At 38.0% G+C, this 21870-nt stretch overlaps 1 protein-coding gene across 1 annotated transcript in view; it reads left to right on the top strand.

The window, feature by feature from the left end:
• Positions 1-1298: 1298 nt before the first annotated feature.
• USP54 (ubiquitin specific peptidase 54) overlaps positions 1299-21870 on the top strand; it is a 45666-nt gene continuing 25094 nt past the window's right edge. Inside the window, exons 1-8 of the mRNA XM_062496190.1 lie at positions 1299-1494; positions 4132-4224; positions 14016-14150; positions 15266-15379; positions 15542-15624; positions 17492-17597; positions 19488-19634; positions 20990-21139. Coding sequence (XP_062352174.1) covers positions 1348-1494; positions 4132-4224; positions 14016-14150; positions 15266-15379; positions 15542-15624; positions 17492-17597; positions 19488-19634; positions 20990-21139 — 975 coding nt within the window. The 5' untranslated portion in view covers positions 1299-1347. The remainder of the gene's footprint in view (positions 1495-4131; positions 4225-14015; positions 14151-15265; positions 15380-15541; positions 15625-17491; positions 17598-19487; positions 19635-20989; positions 21140-21870) is intronic.

Here is a 21870-nt window from a genome sequence, read left to right as displayed (position 1 = left end):
AAAGTTAACTGGTGGTGGGAAGAGCACTTTCTGTTGAATAGTTGTTTTGGCTTCTTCAGAAGCTTCTGTGCCTTTTATATGACATCATATATCCCACATACCTAGATTAAGTAGTGTTTTAGAGGTACACATATTTTCTGATGAAGGAAATTTGTAGACTTTTTTTCTGAAGAGTGCAGTGGGTTGCCAAGTCAGGGATGGGCCTTGTGCCTTCCATGTTCAGTGCAAAATCCCAGTTCTAGTGTGGAGAACGTGCTAGCATGTATTCGTAGAACCACAAATCCTCATGTAACTGTTGGAATGAATAAGATATGTTAAAAAAATAACACTACAAGATTGTAAAGGATATGTTTGACAACTGCCATGGGGTTCACTTGAACGTTGTGGTTTATTTTTTTTAATCTAGTTTCCATCTTAACCTTGACCACATGCAAGGTTCTTGCTCTTACATGCTTTTCTCACAATCCTCTGTTCTTTTCCGTATTATTTGATTTTTTGGGTGGAGGAACATTTATATTTTTTGCTTTGTCTCTGAAGATTCAGTGTATTGTGGGAGGTGAGGCAACACTGGTCTTGGCAGAACACCACAAAACCAAGAGAGTAATTAAGTGACGCAAGCCTTTGATTTTTTTTTTTTTCCCCTCTCAAGCTTTCTGGCACGGCTGGGCATTCCGATTGCAAAAGGAGGATCAGGAGAAGAAATTTCTAAAGATCTCATGCAGAATTAGAAGAACTGCATCAGAGACTTCTTGCTTCTCTAAAGCTCTTCGCTCTCAAGTTCTGGAGTTACTTCTTTTTCCCCTGTGAGGATAATGTCTCTTTCATCACCCAAGATACGTGTCACTGAAAAGGAGCTGCCAAGGTTGTGTTTTGGTTTCTTTGCTCTTGTACTAAGTAGATTTTTCCCATCTTCTTCAGGAGGATTGTAGAAGGATAACAGAAGCTGCGTTTTTGGGGGTGTGGGAGGAAGTTGCGGTTTTTCTCGTCTTGAGTTTGGGACCTCCTTGATTTGCCATTTGTTCACTGAAGTCACTGCCTGTTTGGAAGAGGGAGAAGCAGCATAACATGAACTTGCACAACCGTGGATTCCTTCCCTTTGCAAATGTTCTATGTGTCTGCTTTTAAAGGATGTTTTGCATGCATAAGCAGCAAATGAAGAATAGCATCCCAGGCTGGATTTAAAAGAAGCAAACTCCTTGAGTCCTGGCAAAAGGATAAATACTGTTTAAACTATAGTTAAAGAAGACCGGGTGTTGTTCTAGTTTTAAATTTTTTGCAAGGAAGCATCTGATCAAGTCAAATATTCTGCCAGCCTAAGCCTAAAATTTCTACAGCTGAAACTGGAAGATGTCTTGGAAAAGAAATTACTTTTCTGTGGGTCGGGGGAATGTCCAGGGTATGTTTACTCCACGAAATACCACCTCAATAGCACCCAGTAAAGGTCTCAGCAATGAACCAGGACAGAACAGTTGCTTCCTGAATAGTGCACTGCAGGTAAGAGCACAGAATAAAGAATGTTTCTGGTTTTGCCCTCTGTCTGTTTTCCTAGGCACTGTGCAACAAATATAGTTGAACTTGAGTATGTAATTGTTGGTGGGCCCAGATAGAATAAAGCTACATTTGGAAAAGCAGACTGAGTTATTGAACAGCTTTTTAATTTTCAGGTTTTCCTGGTAAATTCAACAGCATTTACACAGTCATCATTTACTGTACTTGAATATCTTGTTTGTGTAAGCTTGTAGAATGTCAACCAAAGCTAAAAATATACGTAGAAAATATATTTTAAAACAATAGGATATTGCATAGCTTGCAGAATGTATACTCCTTAAAAGTAAATTTAACTTTTTTGTTGAACCAGTTAATGTCAAGGTTTGATAATAACTATGCAAGATCCATTTTATGTAGTTCAGTTTTCTGTCTGGCTGCTGCTTTGTAGCTTAGTTTAAATGACTGAGTGTTTATCTTTTGATTTAGAAGAAAAACCTTTTCTGGTGCCAAATTCAGTGGAGCGGTATGGCTGCTATAGAGGTGTTGTCACCAGATGCTTTGAATGTCTGATGGTTGAGATTTATTTTGGCAGCAGGGCTTAAAACCTCTTCACATCAGTTTCCATCCCTTCATATGACTTGTCTGTGCAGCACAGACTGTATCACTATGGGTTTGATTTGTTTGTTTTTTTTCCATGGGCACAATCTGGTTCTCGGCTAACTTCAGGCTTCCATATAGCCCCAGAACAAATAATACAAATATGTGTACCTATGACCCTCAGTAGGCTTAATATGTTAGGAATTACAGGGCAAAGAGAAGTTTTCAGTGATGTTCTGTATCAATTACCTTTATTAAGCTGTAAGGTGTAATGACTGGCTGCTTCCTGATATTGAGTTAGTGAGCCTAGGTCTGGACTAAGTAGATCCTAATACCAGCTGCATGCCATACATGAAGATGAAAGCATATGACCTGGTCTTTAATCTACTACAGAAACCCTTTTCTTCTAAAGCTGAAGAGGGATAGGATACTCAAAGTATTTATAATCAAAGCTAAATAAAAAAAAAAAAAAGGCTAGATGGTAATCATTTCATAAAATACTTCTGGGGTTTATCATAATGTATTAACATTTAGTATGAAATGCTCTTGAATGTTTGTTGCTCCTTGATCTTATGAATTTCTGTAAACATTCAAGCTAAACTCCAAAGGCAATTGCATAAAAAAATTGGACTCATTCCTGAACCTAATTTTTTTGTCCTTTACAAAAGTCTGCAGTAGTTCCTCAGGAATGTTTGTGTGTAATCAGATGTATTCAAGGCTTATGTTGCCTCCCATGCCCTTAAGTATAGGGATAGTTTGAGTATAAACATAGCCATTGAATTACGAAGTTTTGGGAAACTTACAGATTATATTCAAAAATGTGTTTACTGAATATTACACATTACTATGGTTTAAATAAATAAATTGTTCCAGTTGAAAACACTTCTTGAAACCAGCACAAATTTTGCCAGAGTGCTAAATTTTTTCTAGCCAGTTTCTCTAGGCAAATTCATCAGAAATAAGAAGTTGGGTTCCTCAGTTTGTGCTAATGAAGCATTTAGCCAGTCACATGTCAGTGTGGACCTTGCTGCTCTGTCCGGACCCTTCTAGGACGTGATTTAGGTCAGGGCTTCTTTCAGTGCAGACTTCTGCCTTCTGAAAGGCTGGTGACTGAGGATTGCAGGAAAGTCCAGTTGCTGTTAGTTTGAACTGAAATACCCAGGGCTGACCACATTTATACATAAAGAGCTCACTGTAGAGCACCTCAGAGATGGGTATTGTTGCTATTTTACAGATAAAATTTGAATAATTTCCCAAGAGTGCGCAGGTTTAGTGGTAAAACTGAAGAATAAAAAAAGCCATGGTGCTGTTAGAGCAACTGCCACTTCTCACTGTTGCTAACAGAAGAAGTAAAAGCCTGCTTGCTTTTCTGTGTTGTGACCCTACCTAGTCACACACCTGTTAATAGCACCATACCTGTCCTGAGAGAAAGGTCTAACTGCCCTAACAGGCTGGGGTTAGTAATCATGGCCTGTGAGGACACTTAGTAATGATAATATTGGGCATAGCGGATTTTAGTACTCTGCTGCTTTCACTTGCATGAACTCGTTAATGTATATGCTGCTGGTGCTCCATTTTTGCAGCATTTGGGCTTTCTGCTCAGAACAAGGAAGCTGTGTAGGATTGGAAGAAGGGAAGAGTTTCATCCCCAGCAGTCCATGGGCTGTCCTCAGCAGCTCTGCTCAGCCTCATGGTGCGGTTGCCCAGCAGCCAGTTCTGGTGCCAGCACAGCAGAGCAGTCAGAGCAGGTGCTGTTTAATCCAGCATTGCCACATGGATGAAAAAACGAGTTTTCTAATCTAAAAGCACATGGCAAGAAATTCAGAGGAAGGCCATACTGTAAATTAAAAATGTGAAGGTTACAGCTAAAGAAGAAAGTTGAAAACATCAACTTGCAGTTAGATAAAAGGCATCCCTTTTAAAGATGATCACTGATGACATTGGTAAACTCCTTGGATTATTCAGCATATGCAGATTACTCAGAAACTTGGGCAGTATTTTTTATATATATTCATAAAATTGTCTGTGCCCCTTTTTCTGTTTCAGGTTCTCTGGCATCTGGACATTTTTCGCCGCAGTTTCCGGCAGATCACAACACACAAATGTATGGGTGATTCTTGCATCTTCTGTGCTCTTAAGGTAAAAGTTAGAAATACATTGAAAACCATTCTTTAAAAATTTGAACGAAAATATTTATGATATTTAATTAATATTTGTGATCAAACTTGCACTTGAAGATTTAAGAACAATGTAAATGTGATAGCTAGTAGTCCGAGATCCAGTTTCTAAAATCTGTTCAAGGTAAAAAATTGTGAAAATACTCTTGGTATAGTTTTAGTTACAAGGACTCTTCTTAATGGTGTTCAGGTCATTGTGAGTCTCCATTACTTTAGGCAGTAAAACAAGAGTTTGCTTTATTCTTTCCAATTTATCATTTGCTATACAAATACAATACCATATGCAGTCAGTATGCTCATCAAGATTTACCTGTCCCTTCAGAGCTACTTCAAATGTCAGGATGGGGAAGGCCATTTAGCTAAGCCTTTCTGTTCAAAACTGTTGATTATGTAAGACTAAAAGGCTATTTTCTACTGTAAATATTGATGTCTGCATTAAATGGCTCAGTTCTTTGTAGTCTCTGTTTTAAAAAAACATCAATTCTGTTTGTAGCTGCAGATTCAATAACTGAATGTCATAGAGGCTGCCTGGACAGTAAGATCTAGATGCTAGCTCTGATTTTGAGTACTGCTATGTACTTGATTGCTGTTGTGCAATCCTGTGTCTCTGTTTGTATCTATCAATTTATTGTACTTCTGGGGGTTTTGTTGTGGCCTCCTTTCTAAATTTTGTTAGCTCAAACCCCTGACTTCTTGTGGGAGAAATGGACATGATGCAGACATGATGAAAATATCAGCTTTAATCTTCCTGAGCAGTGATTTTCCTTTCTGAAATTGAGACCTAGGCATCTTCTTTGATCACAAATGTGTTGTAAAATCCAACCAAATATATCAACTAATTGTGGGAGAATTTGTGTCATGAATTCTCTGTACAGTAATGAAAATGACAACATGTCTCATAAAAATGGCAAAATCGAGAGTGCAGGTTTAAATTAAGATCATCTGATGTTTCCAGGCAATATTTATGGTATAACAGTTGTCTTGCTGCTGTTAAGTAAAATCATAGGTGCTCTGGTAGAGACAGGCTTGAAATGAGTTATCTAGTGAGCATTTGGGCTGTTGTTGAGGAGTTTTCCCTGGCATATGCAACAGCAAAGGGGAGACTATTAAGGCATGAAGTGAGAGAATTTATCTTTTTTTTGGAGGGAAATTTGTCTCAAGACATATCTGTTGAAATTATGAGACAGGATGATATTTACAGCAGTATCATCAGAAGAGGATGTAACAGTGGGTTAGGGGCAAGATAGAGCTTTTCAGACACAGAAAAAATGGAGTATTAAATATGTCCCCTTCCTTAAAGGGGAATGACCAGACTTAGTCATGATCTGGCTTGAGTTTATTAAGTTCAGTGGGATAATGTAAAGGTATTTTTGGATCATGCCCTTGAATAATGTCAGGTGATTGTTGGTATTCTTTGTTAGCCAAGATGAGGTCAGAAAGAAGAGAATTTAGGAATTTACCATGAATGTAAGCTTTTGCCATTCTGAGATTAAACCTAAAAGCATGATCAAGGAAATACCAGGGGATCAGACAGGCTCTGCTGTGAATGAAGGTAGACTCTCAACTCTGTACCAGAGTCCAGGTTCTTAATATGAAGATAATAGTTAAAAGCCTTTCTTTATAGGGTACTGAAAAAGAGGGAGAGAGATGTGAAAGGATATTATAGGGAAAAGGAGAGGATGAACTTCTGTGGTAGTGGTCTTGAAAGATGCACTGCAGAAAAAGATGCAGTGGATTAGCAGTACTGGTATGAGAGAGAAAGCCCTACAGGAAAACTGGAGGATGACAAGATCTCTGGAATATATGTATTAAAAGCAGACATTGGGTCAAAGATGTTTAGTTTTGTTGGTAAAATCCTTGGTTTTGATGTCTTTAAGTGTGTAGTGTGCTATTAAAAACTTGGCAATGACAGGTGGTGTGGCAGAATTCACAAATTCTATGCCTGCAGCCATATGTTTATTTTTTAAATTAAGCAGCTTTTGAAAAATTTGCTGCTCTCTCTTTTCACTCTCAGATATCTGCAAAGACTCTGTGTGTGTGTGTGTGTTTGTGTGTGTGTGTTTTTGGTTTTGTTTGGTTTTTTCTACATGAAGCTCTTAGCAATAATTTTCCTAGCTGGGAGTTATTACAGCCCTTTATTTCCAATAAAGCAATAATATTGTACCAAATCCTCTACTACTTTTTCACATTTTGGGAAATTTGTGTGTGGCTGTGTGCAGAATTCCTAGAGCTCACAAAAACTCTAAAGAACATATAAGCAATTAAAGAATTATCTAGTGGACAGTAACTGAAACTTGAAAAAGTAAATAAATTCCAACTGAATCCAAATGAAAAAGTTAGCATTTACTGTATCTGCAGTCTGTTCTTCATGGGAGATTGCTGTGTGTCCTACCAAAGCCTGTTCATGAAACTCTTTCTCTGGGTGATATTGTGTCAAACTTTTATCTTGTGTAAAATGATGTGTGTATGTAAGTATTTGAAAGTTCCCCCCTCCCCCTTTTTGTGTTGTTATCAAGTCAGTATTATAAAGCTGAGTTATATGGGCTGTCACTTTAAGTGAAATTGGGGTGCAAAACCTCCCCTCAACCCCCCAAAAAACCTCTGGGCGACAGAAACAAGAGCTGTTTTCTTTGAATGCATCTGAAAAGGTAGGGGTATTCACAAGGGACAGCCCCAAACTGTGGAGATGGTCACATTCATCTTCATATACTCCTTAAGCGGGCGGAAGAAGGGGGAGAAAGGTGTTCAAGGTATTTACTCATTCTCTGCTGCCCTCTGGGTCAGAGTTTTCAAATTGCTCTATTTTTTTTCCTCCTGTAAAAGTCTGTCTGTCTGGTACATGTTGAGTGTAAACCTCTAAGACAAGTGGGATTATGTGCTTAATGTGCACCTAATACTGCAAGCATCACCAAGAGCATGTTTTGTGTCCCAGGGCAGCAGGGTCCTCCCCTCCCTTCTGTGCTCATCTCTTCCCCTGCCCCAGCTCTCCTTTCTGCTCTGGAAGCATTTAACTGTTGTCCTGCCGGAGTAATGCTGGATTAGCCTCCAGGTCTTTGACATCCTCTTTTTCTTGAATCTTGCCTTAGGCTTTGCTAAGATGAGGGAGAAGAAGTGGCTGGATCCAGTGGGAACACCAGAATTTGGAGCTCTATACCAAGCGAAAATCTCCTATTAGGGTCTGGGGAGAGGTAATTAGCCTTGCATGCTGTCAGGTGGATCTGCCCAAAATACTTGTCCAGATCGAGCAAGGTGGAGGCAGGACATGTTTACTCTTCTTCAGAGCATGCTGGCATGTTCAGATTCCAGCCTGGCCTGGGAAAGGGACAATATTTGTGGGGAGGAGCCTGTGTCACTCACGTTCCCCCACTTCACTTCAGGGTCCTTTCACAGCATACCTGGCACCATCTCTGTTGTACAGAGAGGGTTCATGCTCTGCTCCTACTCTGACATGTTGCTCTGAAGGTGATATCCTCTTCCTTTTGACTCTAGAGGAGGATAGTCTTCTCTAAGCTAAATTTAGCCATGGAATAAAGTATTTTTTTCCACACTTTCTTGGCTTGTTGCAGCTGCTTCTAGGGATTCGGATGTCATGCAGAGTATTTACTGTAAATGCTCACTTAGCTCTCTAAATATTACTTCTAATTTCAAATATGGGATCACAGGACAGTGATGTCATACTTGATCAAATCACATTTTTTTTGGTAACACATTGAAGACTTCCATTTCACAAATTCTTGAAGTCATTTTAAAACTTGATATGCTACCTCTCTGTGTTTATGTAGCTAGAAAATGAACCTTGAAATCATTCCAGATATGCATTCCTTGGTTATTTGGAAGAAACCTCTTGCATCAACAGCTATAAAAGGGAGAGCTGCAGACTCTGTGCTGGAATCCCAAACGCTGCTCCTTAAGATGAGGCATTATTTAAATTTTTTTTTCAATACACAAGCTGTTCTTACCACTGTGTGGTTTGCCTGCCATAACACTGGAACAGCTTTTTGATGTATTATTTATGCTGAAGTCTACTATGGTTTGGTTTATTTTCCTTTTTTTCAGCTTGTCTTTGCTTTGGTGTTTATCACAGCTGGAAGAGGGTAGGAAGGGGGAAATCCGTCCACTGTACTGAGCATGCCACAGAGAGTTTGTTCTCCTTCCAGGGATTGTACTGAGAGCTCGGTAGTGCCAGGATACAGGACAGAGTGTTTTTTGTAGGTCACAAAGAAGAATGTTCTATTGATTGATAAATTCTAATAGGGCTGGTCTTTTCTGTTGTTTTGTCATGTGCAACAAAAGCAGGAAGAATGTGGATTTTCTGTGTAGAAATGATTTTGTTGTTTAAGATGAAAATGGGGAACCGTAGGGGTTTACAGTGCTTTAAAAAAGTGGAATAACTGTAACTATAGTTGGTTCTCATAAGCCACTTGCTTGAAATGGAGTGATTTATTATGAAATGTTCATCATGTGGTTGAGACCTGAATAGGTTGGTTGCAAAGATTTCATCCTCTTGTTTTATGCTTTTTTTTTTCAAATGACAGTAGTATTTCAGAGTAAAACAGTAGTCAAAATACATAAAATAATGACTTTTATTGTTTCAACTTTTTTCTTCAGTTGTCGCTTGCAGTTAACTGCCTGCCAAATAGACTAGCAGCAAGTACAGTTTCCTGAATTAATAAACTGGTAATTGAAGCTTTCAAATAACAGTTGGCTGTTTTATCTTGATCAAGCAGTTAATGAATTGTTACCTAGTGGATGTGCACATTCTATGATTTGAATTTCTTTTCCATCTAAACAATGCTTGTGGAAAGTACTATTTTTACTTCATTTTGGTTGTTGCCAGGAGTGCCTGACTTGACAGTCTCTATTGGGGACCTGATCTTAATATTCAGGGTACAGTGTGAGTACAAATGGAGGAGACATAAAAAGAAAGGAATAAATGGAAATCCAGGTAGATTGTTACCAGACTTGGATGTTTGAAAAGAGATCAAAAGACACAAAACCAAATAGACCTAGAATTTGTTGCAACCTAGAAGGTGGATATAACATGAGGAAATGTGGAGAAGAAATATGAGTTACTGGAAATACTGTGGGTTGAGGCTGATGTGTTTGGATAGGAGAAAAGTGATTTTTAGCAGCCATTCGAAACAGGTTGTACTGAGTACGAGGCTTCACTGGGAAAGTGTGATGTTCTGAATGAGAGATTAGGTACTACAAGCAAGAAAAAAAGCCAACTGAATTGAGCAGGGTAAGAAGGGCATGCTATTGAAATGGAAAGAAAGCTTAAAAAAATATGCAAACAATAATCCCATCACCAAAACCCAGAAGCAATTGATTAGTGTAGGGAATACTAAGGCATTTGAGGGGAGCATATTTTGTTCTTTGAAATACCATACCACTAGAGCTGCAGTGGTATGGTATAGAAGAAATCCCTATATAGAAGAAACTTCTGTGTAATTCTGGAAGGGAATAGTTAGTTCTCAGAAAGCTGCCAAGGACACAGCTCAAAATTACAGTGCATGAACACTGTTCTGATTCAGTAGCTGGTCCCTATTGTCTTCACCCATCAATTTATTCTTATGTCAGCTCACTTTTGCATGCTTGATTAAAAAGTCACATGTGAATGTTTATCAAGTTTGGTTTGTTTCATCAATAAGGTTAGTTACACATTGCAGATGTCACTTTACCCCAAATAAATGGAATACTTCTTTCCTAGGGAGGAAGTTGATTTTAAACACTATTGAAGATTATTGGGAGCAGGTCTTGTAAACTATTTGGGGTGGGGTGGTTCACAGTTATTTCAACTTTAAAATTTTTAAAAGAACTCCCAAGAATGCATGTCAATTCCATGAATTACCTAAAAGAATACTTGCTATCTTTATTCTCTAAACCAGGTGAAAAAAACTTGGTTTATGATCATGCATGTGTATTTTAGTGTTCTGAAATAGCTTCAAGGTTTCTTGAAGTGTTGCATGATCAATGTACCTTATCTCAAAACTTAGATTATTTTCCTTCATTTCATACTTGATCAATATGTATCTAGAATGTTCATACTGATCCCCACACCCACACTTCCCAAAGTGGAGGACATTATTTTGGAAGCCCATTGACTCTGCAAGGCTTTGTTCTGATATGTGTCAGAGGCCCAGCTGTGTAGTAGTAGAAAGGATATGAAGCCTTCAGTTTAAAAACTATGAAAATTTCTTCTGAATAGTAAAAAACAAAGTGACAAACAATTACCATTAATTGTTGGAGACGGTTAAGGAAGTTCCAGGTTTGCAGCCATCTGAGAGCAAGCTGGTGAAAGATAACATTGTAGTTGGAGTTGATCTTAGTATTTGGGGGAGGACTATATGCAATTAGATGGACTTGGCAAGTTTGTTGGTCTTAAAAGAACACATCCACTTCCTAATTTTATTCTCAGCTACCCTTTCCAGATTTTTGAAGTGCTGTAGGGAAGGGGATGTGAAGGGAGATGGGCCTCTTTTCCTTATAGACCTCTCGTAAGAATGCAGTATTATCAGAACAGACTTCCTTATCAGAAAAATCCCTTACTCACACTGTTCTGTCTTAGCTTGTAGACAGGCCAACGTGCCAAGAGCATGTCCTCAGTGTAGAAATCAAAGTACTGCTATAAATAAAGTATTAGTAATCCTTAGAATTTATGTTAAGCTAATTCTTTTCTTGTTCTGTATCCTTGATTTTAGTTACTGAGAACAGGTAAAATAGAAGAAACTTCACATTTTCATGGGGCTTTTATCAGTGTCCATTCATACTGTTGCCACTGTAAGGGACACACTCATTTGTGTTGGAATGTAGCCATTGAAAGAGATCATCAGTGCAGTGAGTACACTGATGGGATTTCTATCATCTTCAGTTTCAGAAGAAGTTTTTGGAGGAGAACAACATTTCAGCGTTTCATATATGAAATTGTTCTGTTCCATAAACCCATGGAAGAAAGGTGCCGTGAGAACTCCCGGGGCAGAATCAGGAGTGCTTTCCTTGTCTGCACCCAGCTGGCTTTCATACCTGTGTACAAACCAATGTTTGGGCAATTAACAGTATCGCTCACAGGCAAGACCTTAAATTAAGGAGGGAGATCTGACTTAGATAATGTAAAGTGATGAAATTGCAGGAAATGCCACACCTGTCCATCTGAGGTTGAAAGACAAGAAAGACTTGTTCTGAAGGGGAGCAAAGAACCTATCTTGAAAAAGAAAGGGGAATCAACCCCAACAACCCCATCTTCCCCCCAAAACCCCAACCCAGCCCTACTGAATGAAACCTAAGAAACCCCAGATTTCCCTGTGTTCAAAGTGCTTTTGACTCCATCTGAGGTGCTTTGGGACTTCCCACAAGCACTGGGTTCCAATGTGCTCTAAACTGCACTGTGCAATGACATAATAAGATTTCATCTTTATTAGATTAAAATGCACAATTACTCACTGGTTTTAAGATTTTTTTCTCTCTCTTGTAGTCTGAATAAGACTACATACCATTATGTGCCATGTCATTACAAATTTGAGGAAGCATTCTTCCATGTAATATTGGGATCTGTTGCATCCTGATTTTTGCATTCTTCGCAGAATTGACATTGCTTAATTATTTTTTGTTCCATGGTAAGTATAGTGTTTCTTTAAAGATGGAAGTTTAAAAGAAGAGTTTCAGTTTCCTTGTTTGCTTGTCCTTTAACCTAGTTTAGAGCCTGCATTGTTTCTCACCCCCCAGGAGTGCAAGCCATTTCAGGGCTCTCATTGAAGCAAACTGGGTGTTGCCCCTGAGCTCACAGCAGTGAGGTTGTGGACCAGTTGCTAGACAAGTGTCTCAGATCTATGAAGTGAGATTGAATAAACAGAATAAACCCATTTCTGAAGCACAGTTATGAACATTTTGAAGTGCTCTTAAATTATTTAATATAAAATGTGAAGCAGGGTGGAGTTAGGTTTCGCTGCCTTTTTTTTTTGAGGGTCACTGAAATGAGAAGATTCACTAATGAAACATCAAACTTGCTCAGTTATCAGAGTGACAGAAATGGCAATCATGTTTAAGTGAAGAGACTTTGTCATTCTTTCTGTTGTATGTATGTATATAAAAGATAACTGAGGAGGGGTGTTGTCTGTAGTTCATGAAGAATGATACTGTCTCGCAGCTTTCTCTTCATTACCCTTTTCTCATTATTCTGTGATACTCTAATAAACACAATAGTAGAAGAGCTGTGGGATTCAGCACAGTGAGCCATTATCCAAGAATGAGCACCTTGAGGACCACCAAAATAAAAGTTGCAGTAAAGAGAGATAGGCATATTACATCTATTTTGGATTATGTCAACACTGTAATTCCTGTGAGCAGAAATGGCAGGGGCATGAAGGTTGGTTTGCTACCTGTGCTCTGCACTTTTTCCAGCTTCCTCAAAAGAGACAAGACTTCCATTTGGCAAAACTCCCAGCTTACCTTCTCATTTCCTGATAAGAAACAAGTAAAAATAGTTAAAGGAGAGAAAGATTTAGATTATTTCCAGTTAATGTAGATCCTAAGTATGTTGTGGAGAAGATTTCTGTAATTAAAGGAAGAAGTGCTAAATGAATTGTGAATTGCTGCAGATTAATATAGATTTGAAAGAAAATCACCTAGGCAAGCCAGTTTGATTTTCTCCTTGTTTTACTAGGTTTAGAAGGCAGAAGTGTGGACTGTTGCACAATTAAAAGTGATCCCTTTTTCCTCTCTTGCAGTATGAACTGAGCTTTTCCACAGTTTTTAGAGAAACTATGAGGAGGTTTTATAGGAAAGGACAAGCAGAGTTTTGAGGTTGACAGTGATGAAGATGGCTGCTTGTCATATGAAATGAGGTAGAAAGTAGAGCGCAGTGGTGATGGAGAGTGGCCTTGTATTAGAATAAGGACTAAAAGTTTTTTACTTAGACTGAGGATCTTGCTTACATAATTAGGTTTCTGTTTTTGTAGGAAGGGCATAGTGAAAGTTAACTGTTCAGATGATGTCTTGGATATTTCACACATGTGCACGCAAGCACACAAAATAATTGTGGTCATTTAATCAGTTGGAAATATGTACGGAACTTCCATGCATACACTTGAGACAATGTGTCTTTTTAGAACTACTCCTTGCAAATGGTTGTTACCCAGGTGATGTGTGAGTTGCAGTTATGAAAATGCAGGTTTATGGCACCAGGTGAACAGCTGGCTATACACAGGAACTGCCGTTCCTACTCACATCGTGCCTTTCTCCTCCTGCATGCTGATACAAAAATCATCTGATTCTTACCCACTTGGACTTATGAAAGGTAAATTTCTTAAAGTGTGCAAGTATCAGGTTGTGGCTAGAGATGTTTGGAAAGAGTTGCTTAAAGGAAGGAGTGAGGCAGCATGGGTAAGCTGGAAGTGAGAAAGTTAAATGGAGAGGGAGAGGTGGGAAGAAAAAGTGTGAAGTTCTGGTGTTTGTTGTATTTGCTTCAGAAATCAGATTTGGAGAAAGAAAAATATATCCGGGGGGATTGACACTGAGGGAAATTTCCTCTGTAACTCCTAACCCTCTCTTGTATATGTGAAAGGAAAGGAAGAAATACACAAAGATGTATATGATTTCAGAGGAGGAACTTTTAGGATTTTCTGTTGTAGTCTGTGTACCATACAAGTATCTGTGTGTTGCAGGATCCAAAAAAGTTAAATGTTTGCTGTTTTCAGATAAACTGAGTCATATTTTGAAAACTACAGTCACTTAACTATCTTCCTGTTTTTTTACTAGGGTATATTCAACCAGTTTCAGTGCAGCAGTGAGAAGGTACTGCCTTCTGATGCCCTGCGCACTGCTCTTGCAAAGACATTTCAGGATGAGCAACGCTTCCAGCTGGGCATCATGGATGATGCTGCTGAATGTTTTGTGAGTATGACTGAAAGATGATTTGGTGGGTAGTGGCCCATGACTACCCAATCTCCCCTGATTTTTTTTATCCCCTTGAGTTTTTTCCACTCTATTTCTCCTTTCCCCAAACTGCAACAGACTTTGCATGTCTGGCTTGAAAAAGTGTACAGAGAGATCCCCAAACTAATGATTTGGAAATGGTAATATCATCGCTGACAATTTTTACAGTTTCTTTGGCATATGTACTGCTTGACCTCTCCAGTGTGCTTTAGATGTGAATTATGAAAAAACTACACTAAAAGAATGATCCAGGATTCTAGTTTTAAAGATCACCTCAAAAGGGTGGAAGGACATTTTGTTTGGCAGTTATTCTGAAATTGCATTTTCACAAGAAGATTTTTCCAGGAAAATTGTACAATATTATAGCTGTTTTGCCAAATAATTAATCTTGACCTGTTTATAGCAGGCCTTTAAACCACCCAGGCAGTTATCAGCGTTAGTGAAAAGTGTTCTGCTGGAAGAGTTGTCAAGAGATTTGTGGCACCCACAGATTAATGTTGGCAGCAGTGGGAGGAGAGAAGGTCTTGGGACAAGAACTCCTGGGAACTTGAAAACAGATGTAGTTGTATGAATTAAAAGGACTGAACATTTCCTAGATATTGTTTCATGCAGAATTTGGTCTGACTGTTCATTTATTAGTTCTCCCTCTTTTTGATAGAATGTAGATGATGTGGCATTATTTCAAAGATCTCATGGAATGTAGAAGTTGATTTATTTTGTGTTGATGAGAAGTTAGTGTCAATCCAGTGATTTTTAAAACTACATAGGTACTCTGTTATATTTGGTCATATCCATGGATGCTTGAGAACTTGCCAAACAAATGAGCAGCAGGGTCTTCAGCAGTGCTAGTAAATAAAATAAATGGTTACCTGATCCAGCATTTCAAATCAGAAGTGGAGGGCACTTCTTTTCCATGAAACACCAACTTCTGTGTTTTTGAAGCAACTTTCACAAATTTCCAGGAGCCTTCCATTTAACATTATTGCATCTGACATGCTTTTGTGATTTATATCTTGGCTTTTGTCTGCAGTTGAAATTATCTAATGCATTTTTTACTTTTTTCCTTTGGCTAGGAAAACCTGTTAATGCGAATTCACTTCCACATTGCAGATGAGACAAAGGAAGATATTTGCACTGCGCCACATTGTGTTTCCCACCAGAAGTTTGCAATGACTTTATTTGAACAGGTGGGGTAATGATATGTGCTTAATACCAAGGGCCAGTTCTCCACTTTTGTGTTTTCATTCCTAAAACATGCATTGCCACAGTAAAGAAATGTACTGGCAGAAGTGTTGCAGTGGAAATACCTGTTTAAACTTGTCAATGTATTATATTTTCTTTCTCTTTAGTGTGTTTGTACCAGTTGTGGTGCCACCTCTGACCCATTACCTTTCATCCAGATGGTACATTATATTTCCACAACCTCACTCTGGTGAGTTGAGTTTTTCACAGGAAACCTCCCCCACTCATTTTTTCACCTGCTTTGGTTTTCTTCCCCACACTGCCCCCCCCACCCCTCCATACTGGTATTGCAGTTGGATCTTTATGATCTTTATTGATTAAATGTCTAGAACATGGTTTGTTCAAAGTTGGCAGAGCTTTGATAACAGTGATAAAGAGCATGAGGATTTAGTGAAGCATAAGATGGCAGTTTAGGCATGGATCAGTGTATCTGCTTGTTTATGATTCTGCATCTTGACAGCTGTAGCGACAAGGACTCATGTACATTTTGAAAGACTTTAGTGTGTGAGCAGATGATTTAAGAAGACAGATAAGAAAAACAACAAAAAATTACATTGAAAAGGACATTTGGACATCTACTCCATCCTCCTGTTTAAAGCAGGGCTACCTTCAAAGCTAAATCAGACTTCTTGGGGTTGCATGTAGCTGCACGTTTTGAAAGTGCTTAAAGGACAAAAGGACAAAAATTCCATGACTTCTCTGGGCTGCCTGTTCTATTTCTGAACTGAAGGGTTTTTTTCTTCATTCATGGTGACCAAAGCAGTTCTCTGATAACTAGGGGAAGATGCAGGAAGGGAAGTTCTCACTGGAGGTCAGACATGGTTTGCCCTTGGTAAATCCATGCTGATTGCTCTGACTCCCCTTATCCTTCACGTGCATGGGTGTGATTTCCAAGGGGATTGATTTGGACTGTCATGGCCCCAGGTGGTGGAGTGAGACTGACCAGCCTGTAGTTCCTCAAATCCTCTTTTCTTGGACGAATATATAGCTCTTGTTTAATCTAGTTACGGGGAGAGTTGCCTGGTCACTCTGACCTTTCATTAAAGGTGGTGCACCGAGCATGAACACTAGGTCTGTGGCAGATAGTTTGAACTAATGCTGGAGAAGTCTTCTCTGAGTAGGTGTCTGCTCAGTTAAAAGCTTTTTAAATCTGTTTAGGCAGGAATATGTTATTTGTTTCTGTATTGAAATTTTTATTGGGATTAGAACTTCTCTTTGTTTTATGTCTGGCACATGAGATATGTAGTTACAGAGCCTGAAAAAATTGTCATGAAAACTGCTGGTTGCTCTTCACATGCAGATCTTTTACAAGGTACCACTTTACCTGTATAGCAAGAGTACTGTAAAACATCCCCCTTGTGGCTGCTGCCTGCTGTTCTATCAAGCTGTAGATTTTGATTAGGTTCCAGCAGACACTGTATATCAGAATATTATGTATTAGAAAATGGGGAAAATAGTTATGTAAATGGTATTCAGTGTTTTTAGGAAATACCAAAATAGATCTTAAGTCATGCATTATTTTAGAAATACTGATGCGTACTAATATGTTTATTTACCTCTGAAACCATTTTAAGCTTGAACATGCTTTGAGCACTAATACTCTTGTGTACATATTGTCATCTTTATTTCAACTTGGACAGTGAAATAAATTGGATGCTGTGCTATTTTTTGTTTGTAATTTTATTCAGACTGTGTCTTTTTGTAGTACTTTAATTGTGCTTATTGAAGTGGGCACATTTTGAAGCAAATATTTAATTTCGAAACCAAGTATTTATCAAAATGCTTATATTTTCTTTTAACAAAATTTAAGCCAAACAATCTATTTCTATTTTGAGTTTTGTATTCTTTATGCAGTATTTTTGTGAAAGACATAGTAATTCACAATTAATTATGTGGGGTTTTTTCCGTAGTATAATATTAAATATAAAAATTGTTGTGTATTTTAAGTTTCTTAACTTTAAAAAAAAATTAGGTGAAACATACACTAGATTAGTTTGGGTTTGTGTTTTTATTTTATTATTAAGCATTTTTTTTTCTGTACTTTGTCTATACTGAAGCAATCAAGCTATTTGTATGCTGGAGAGGCGGGAGAAACCAACTCCAGATATGTTTGGAGAGCTCCTGCAGAACGCCAGCACTATGGGGGACCTGCGAAACTGTCCAGTGAGTAGCCTTGGTTTTCTTTGGGTGGATTCACTGTCTCAGTTACTCAATGAAGGAAGGGAAAACTTAGTGATGATGGGTGCTTCTCTGACTAGCTGCAATTATTAAAAGCAGGAATAGATGCTTATTTTTTATGTATATTGTGTTAGATTTCTAAAGTAAGAGTTCAATATCTTGTTCTGCTTTTTAATAAATATGCAAAAAGTGTTAGCATCAAACTTTTTTTACATATTGGTTAATAGGTAGGACAGGAAACAGCTGCCAAGTTGCTGCTTCATGTAATGCTACTGTTAGGTGCAATAGCTTTAACAGGAGGGTTTGTGTACCTGGTCCCTGGAGCCAGTGTATTTCCATTTTATACCTGGCTCTACTCCCAGTTTATAACTCTGAAAGCTTCAGTAAAAGTCTCCATTGAAATATATACTTTTTAATATTGGCAAATGGAGGCTTACTTATCTAAGTAAAAGAAATTGAGATATTTTATCGTCACTTAAAAGGTGCATATGACTCCAGCTATTTAATAACCAAAGAATGGGAAATTTAATATAAATACATTCTTGGTCATGGCAAACTGCTATTTGACTGTGAAATAATCAGTTGGATAAAATTTCATACCAGCATTTGCTGCCCCTTTCTTTTTATACTCAAAGATTTTCTATTGAGGTTTAGCTAAGTGTGACCTCAAAGCTATGCAAAGGAAGCTTTTCATCAGGATGCTGTGTTCCTGCTGTCATGCTGAAAATGCTGAAGCAAAGAAGAAAATTTGAGACTAAGATAGGTTGGGAGGTAATAAACAGAATTGCTTGTATTTTAAATTACCCTTTCAAAATATGTGTGAATAAATTCATCTTAATATTAAAACCTCATATCTACATTGAAACATCAGAGTCCTCTACAGTTTCTTTCTTCTGCTTTATAATTTTTCAATTTTATCTCTCACTGATGGTTGGGACTGAAATTCTGGTTAAATTTTCTAGATTGCTTTGGGGAAGAGACACTTTTCAATCTCTTGCCCGGTTTTAGTGTCAGAAATTATTACATTCAGTTGTGAAGCTGGACTCTGTAGACAAGAGGAACGATTCTTGGTATAAAAATATTTTTTTCCTGCAGTCTTGTAGGGATACCTTTGTGATGTGCTCAGGGAAAAAAAATGAATGTTGGAAATGGACTTTGTCATAGTTTTTGTTGTGTTCTCTCCACTCTGTTGCATCACTGACACCCCCCTCCCCTCCAAAATGCACTGGTAGTTATTTAAAAAGTTAAAAAATGGGAAGAAAAATTGAAACAGGAAATAAGAATTGTAGAACTCCTATTAGTTACTGAAACAACTCTTATTCTCCTGATCTTTCAGCTGCTGTTGTTGTATTTATACAAATACTGCTGTAGCTCTGTCTAAGATGGGATGTTTGAGGTACCATGTAGAAACACTCAAATTTAACAGCAAAGCAGGACTTTTTCTTCTTTTTCAGCAAAGTGGAATTTTTTTCTGACACTGACATGTAAGGCATTGGTCTCTGTACATACAATTTTTAATCTGAGATTCTAATCAAAAGTGACCTTTCTGTCTAATTCCTAAGAATGTTACTGGAATCTTTCATGTCCATTTACTTAACCTTTTTTAAATTAGCTTGGTTTTGTGCTCTACGTATCAATATCAATAGCAGGAGGAAGAATTGGCAGTGTCACTTTAAAAGCTTGGGAGCGCAGGGTAGTCTTGATAGCACATCTCCTCTCTGACATGAGAAAGCTTGGCACTGAGCATGTCTGCTGTGTTTCACCACTTCCTCTTTGGAAGCTGTACTTCTGAGACTTAACACTTGTTAGTGCCTTGCCCTAACATTATAATAAGCAAAGAATTCTCTAGGTGTCTTGTTTTATTTATATGCTCAGAGTAACTGTGGGGAAAAGATCCGTATTCGTCGTGTGCTGATGAACTCGCCACAGATCATCACCATTGGCTTGGTTTGGGACTCGGACCACTCTGATCTGGCTGAGGATGTGATTCACAGTCTGGGAACTTGCCTTAAACTGGGAGATGTAAGTTTTTTGTATTTTGGTACTACTTACAGAGACAGTCTTTTTCATGGTAGTCTACAGTAGCAAATGGAGAAAAATACAAAGTTGCCACCTTCACTTTTTTGGTGTCCATAAAAAGAGGAGCAGAGGGCATAACCAAGGGTCTGACCTGTCTCTGGAAGCCTTAGAAGAACCTGTGAACTATATATTCTTGAGTTTCTGAAGTATCTGAAACTGTAATTACTTCCAAGTGAAAGGAAATTCTGGATTGGGATTGTGCTATTTCAGTGAAAATGCATGTGTGCTCTTTCACTTTAAAGAACAGAAGTTTATTTCTATTTCTTTTGAAGACAGTGTAGTTTAGTGGTCTTTGGGGTTGATTTTTTTTTTTTTTTTACCTTTAGGTCCTTTATTTGGTAAAATGTGTGGTCAAAACACTGAAAAGCTACTTGAACAGTCTCTAGGAGGTGGTGGCTTGCGCTGTGTAATTGAATAACAGACTATATAAATAAATATAAATAAATAGGATCTAGATGTTTGTTCCCTGGAAGATTGATTCACTCCACATTAACTGAAGCTTTAGAGCTGAATTATTGGTATACCAAATTGTAGCTGTGTCTTAATGTAACATTGAGATACTACATAAGAGTTAATATATATACACATTATGTTAAAAAAAATGCAGTGTCCAGTGCACAGTGTACCAGAATCAGTGTGAGCTGATGGAAATGTGGTCATGAAACAGTGTAGTCTTTGTGTAGTAAAGCAGTAATGCACTAAAACATGAGACCTGTGCATTTTAAATTAATAAAATTCCATTAAATAGAAAAGACTTTTTTTTTCTGCATGCTGAGTTCTTTTGATCTACTGATATTTTCAGTTGATCTTTTTTATGTTAGCATCATAAACTGGTCCATGCTAAATTTTGGACAGCCCTTACTAAAGTCAGAATAAATGCCAGCTGTTTACTATCCAAACTGCTTTGTTTCTGCAAAAAGGAATGAATGTTTTAAAAAACATTTTATATAGTCAGTAAGCATGACACAGAATGCAAATTTTTAAAATAGAGTCACGTTCAAATTATGTAACAGGTATTTTATCATTGTTGTAAATATCTTCTTGAAGTAGATACATATTCCAAATCCAGCTCAATTTATGAGCATCTGGTAAGTTGGTCAGAATCCATTTCTGGTCTCTGGCTCTGGGTTTGCTTAAACATTGCATGACTGCTTATTTATTGCCTTGTTTTCTCCATCTTTTGAAGTAAAAGCCTGACACCTCCCTGTAGTACTTTGAGGTCTTTGAACATAAAGCAGTATGTAAAATTCTGAACACTTTCTTGATTTCTCCTGTTTTTCTTTCTTCCCTGTTTGAAGCTCTTCTTCAGAGTAACTGATGACAGAGCAAAACACTCAGAGCTGTATTTGGTGGGAATGATCTGTTACTATGGAAAACACTACTCAACCTTCTTCTTCCAAACTAAGATCCGCAAGTGGATGTACTTCGATGATGCTCATGTCAAAGAGGTGAGAAAAAAATGTTTAGGAAAGTACTCCAATTGAAATTTGTTAGCTGCCTGTGTGTGAATCCGTACTGATTTTCTACAGATTTTGAGAGGTTTTTTGCTGGTTTTCCACTCGGGATCTGCAAATTTGTTACTCCATTTTTCTCAGCAAAGTGAAGTGTTTTCCAAAAAAGCATACCAGAAATCTCAGAAGCCCTATTTTTAGTTCTGTTCTGTTGGCTCCCAGTCTTGCTTTTATGCTGTTGTTTGAAAATGTTTGCTTGTGCATACAGCTAACACCCATTTCTTTCCCTTGCTGACGTGCACTATAGCTGTCCAGTGCCTGTTGTTGAACTCTGCTTGAGTGTCTACATGCCAGTCTTCCCTAGTGCTTGCTGCCAACAACAAATTTTCCGCTCTTCTGTTAGTGCTTTTCTTTAACCTTTTCACCAAGCATGAGGTCCTTGACTTTAATGACACCAGTGCTGGGATCTTGGCACGACAGTATAACCTATTAGATTGTTTGGCATTATTTCATACCACTCTCCTTTGTTCCTTCTAGTCATGGAATCACAAAGATGAGAGAGGAAAATTTTCTCCTGTATTCATGCCAAACATAGTCTCAATAGGGAAAAAAAACTCTTAATGCATTTGTTTGGTCATACCTCTTAGCAGAAAATTTTGGCTAGGATAGGTACTGCAGTGCTTTAGTGGAATACTCACGTTTGGAAGAAATTTGTTGGACTAAATGTT

Source organism: Cinclus cinclus, chromosome 7 (assembly GCF_963662255.1).
Source record: "Cinclus cinclus chromosome 7, bCinCin1.1, whole genome shotgun sequence".
Taxonomy (NCBI): Eukaryota; Metazoa; Chordata; class Aves; order Passeriformes; family Cinclidae; genus Cinclus; species Cinclus cinclus.
Note: the sequence above shows the minus strand (reverse complement) of the source record. Positions and strands in the feature narration are given on the sequence as shown.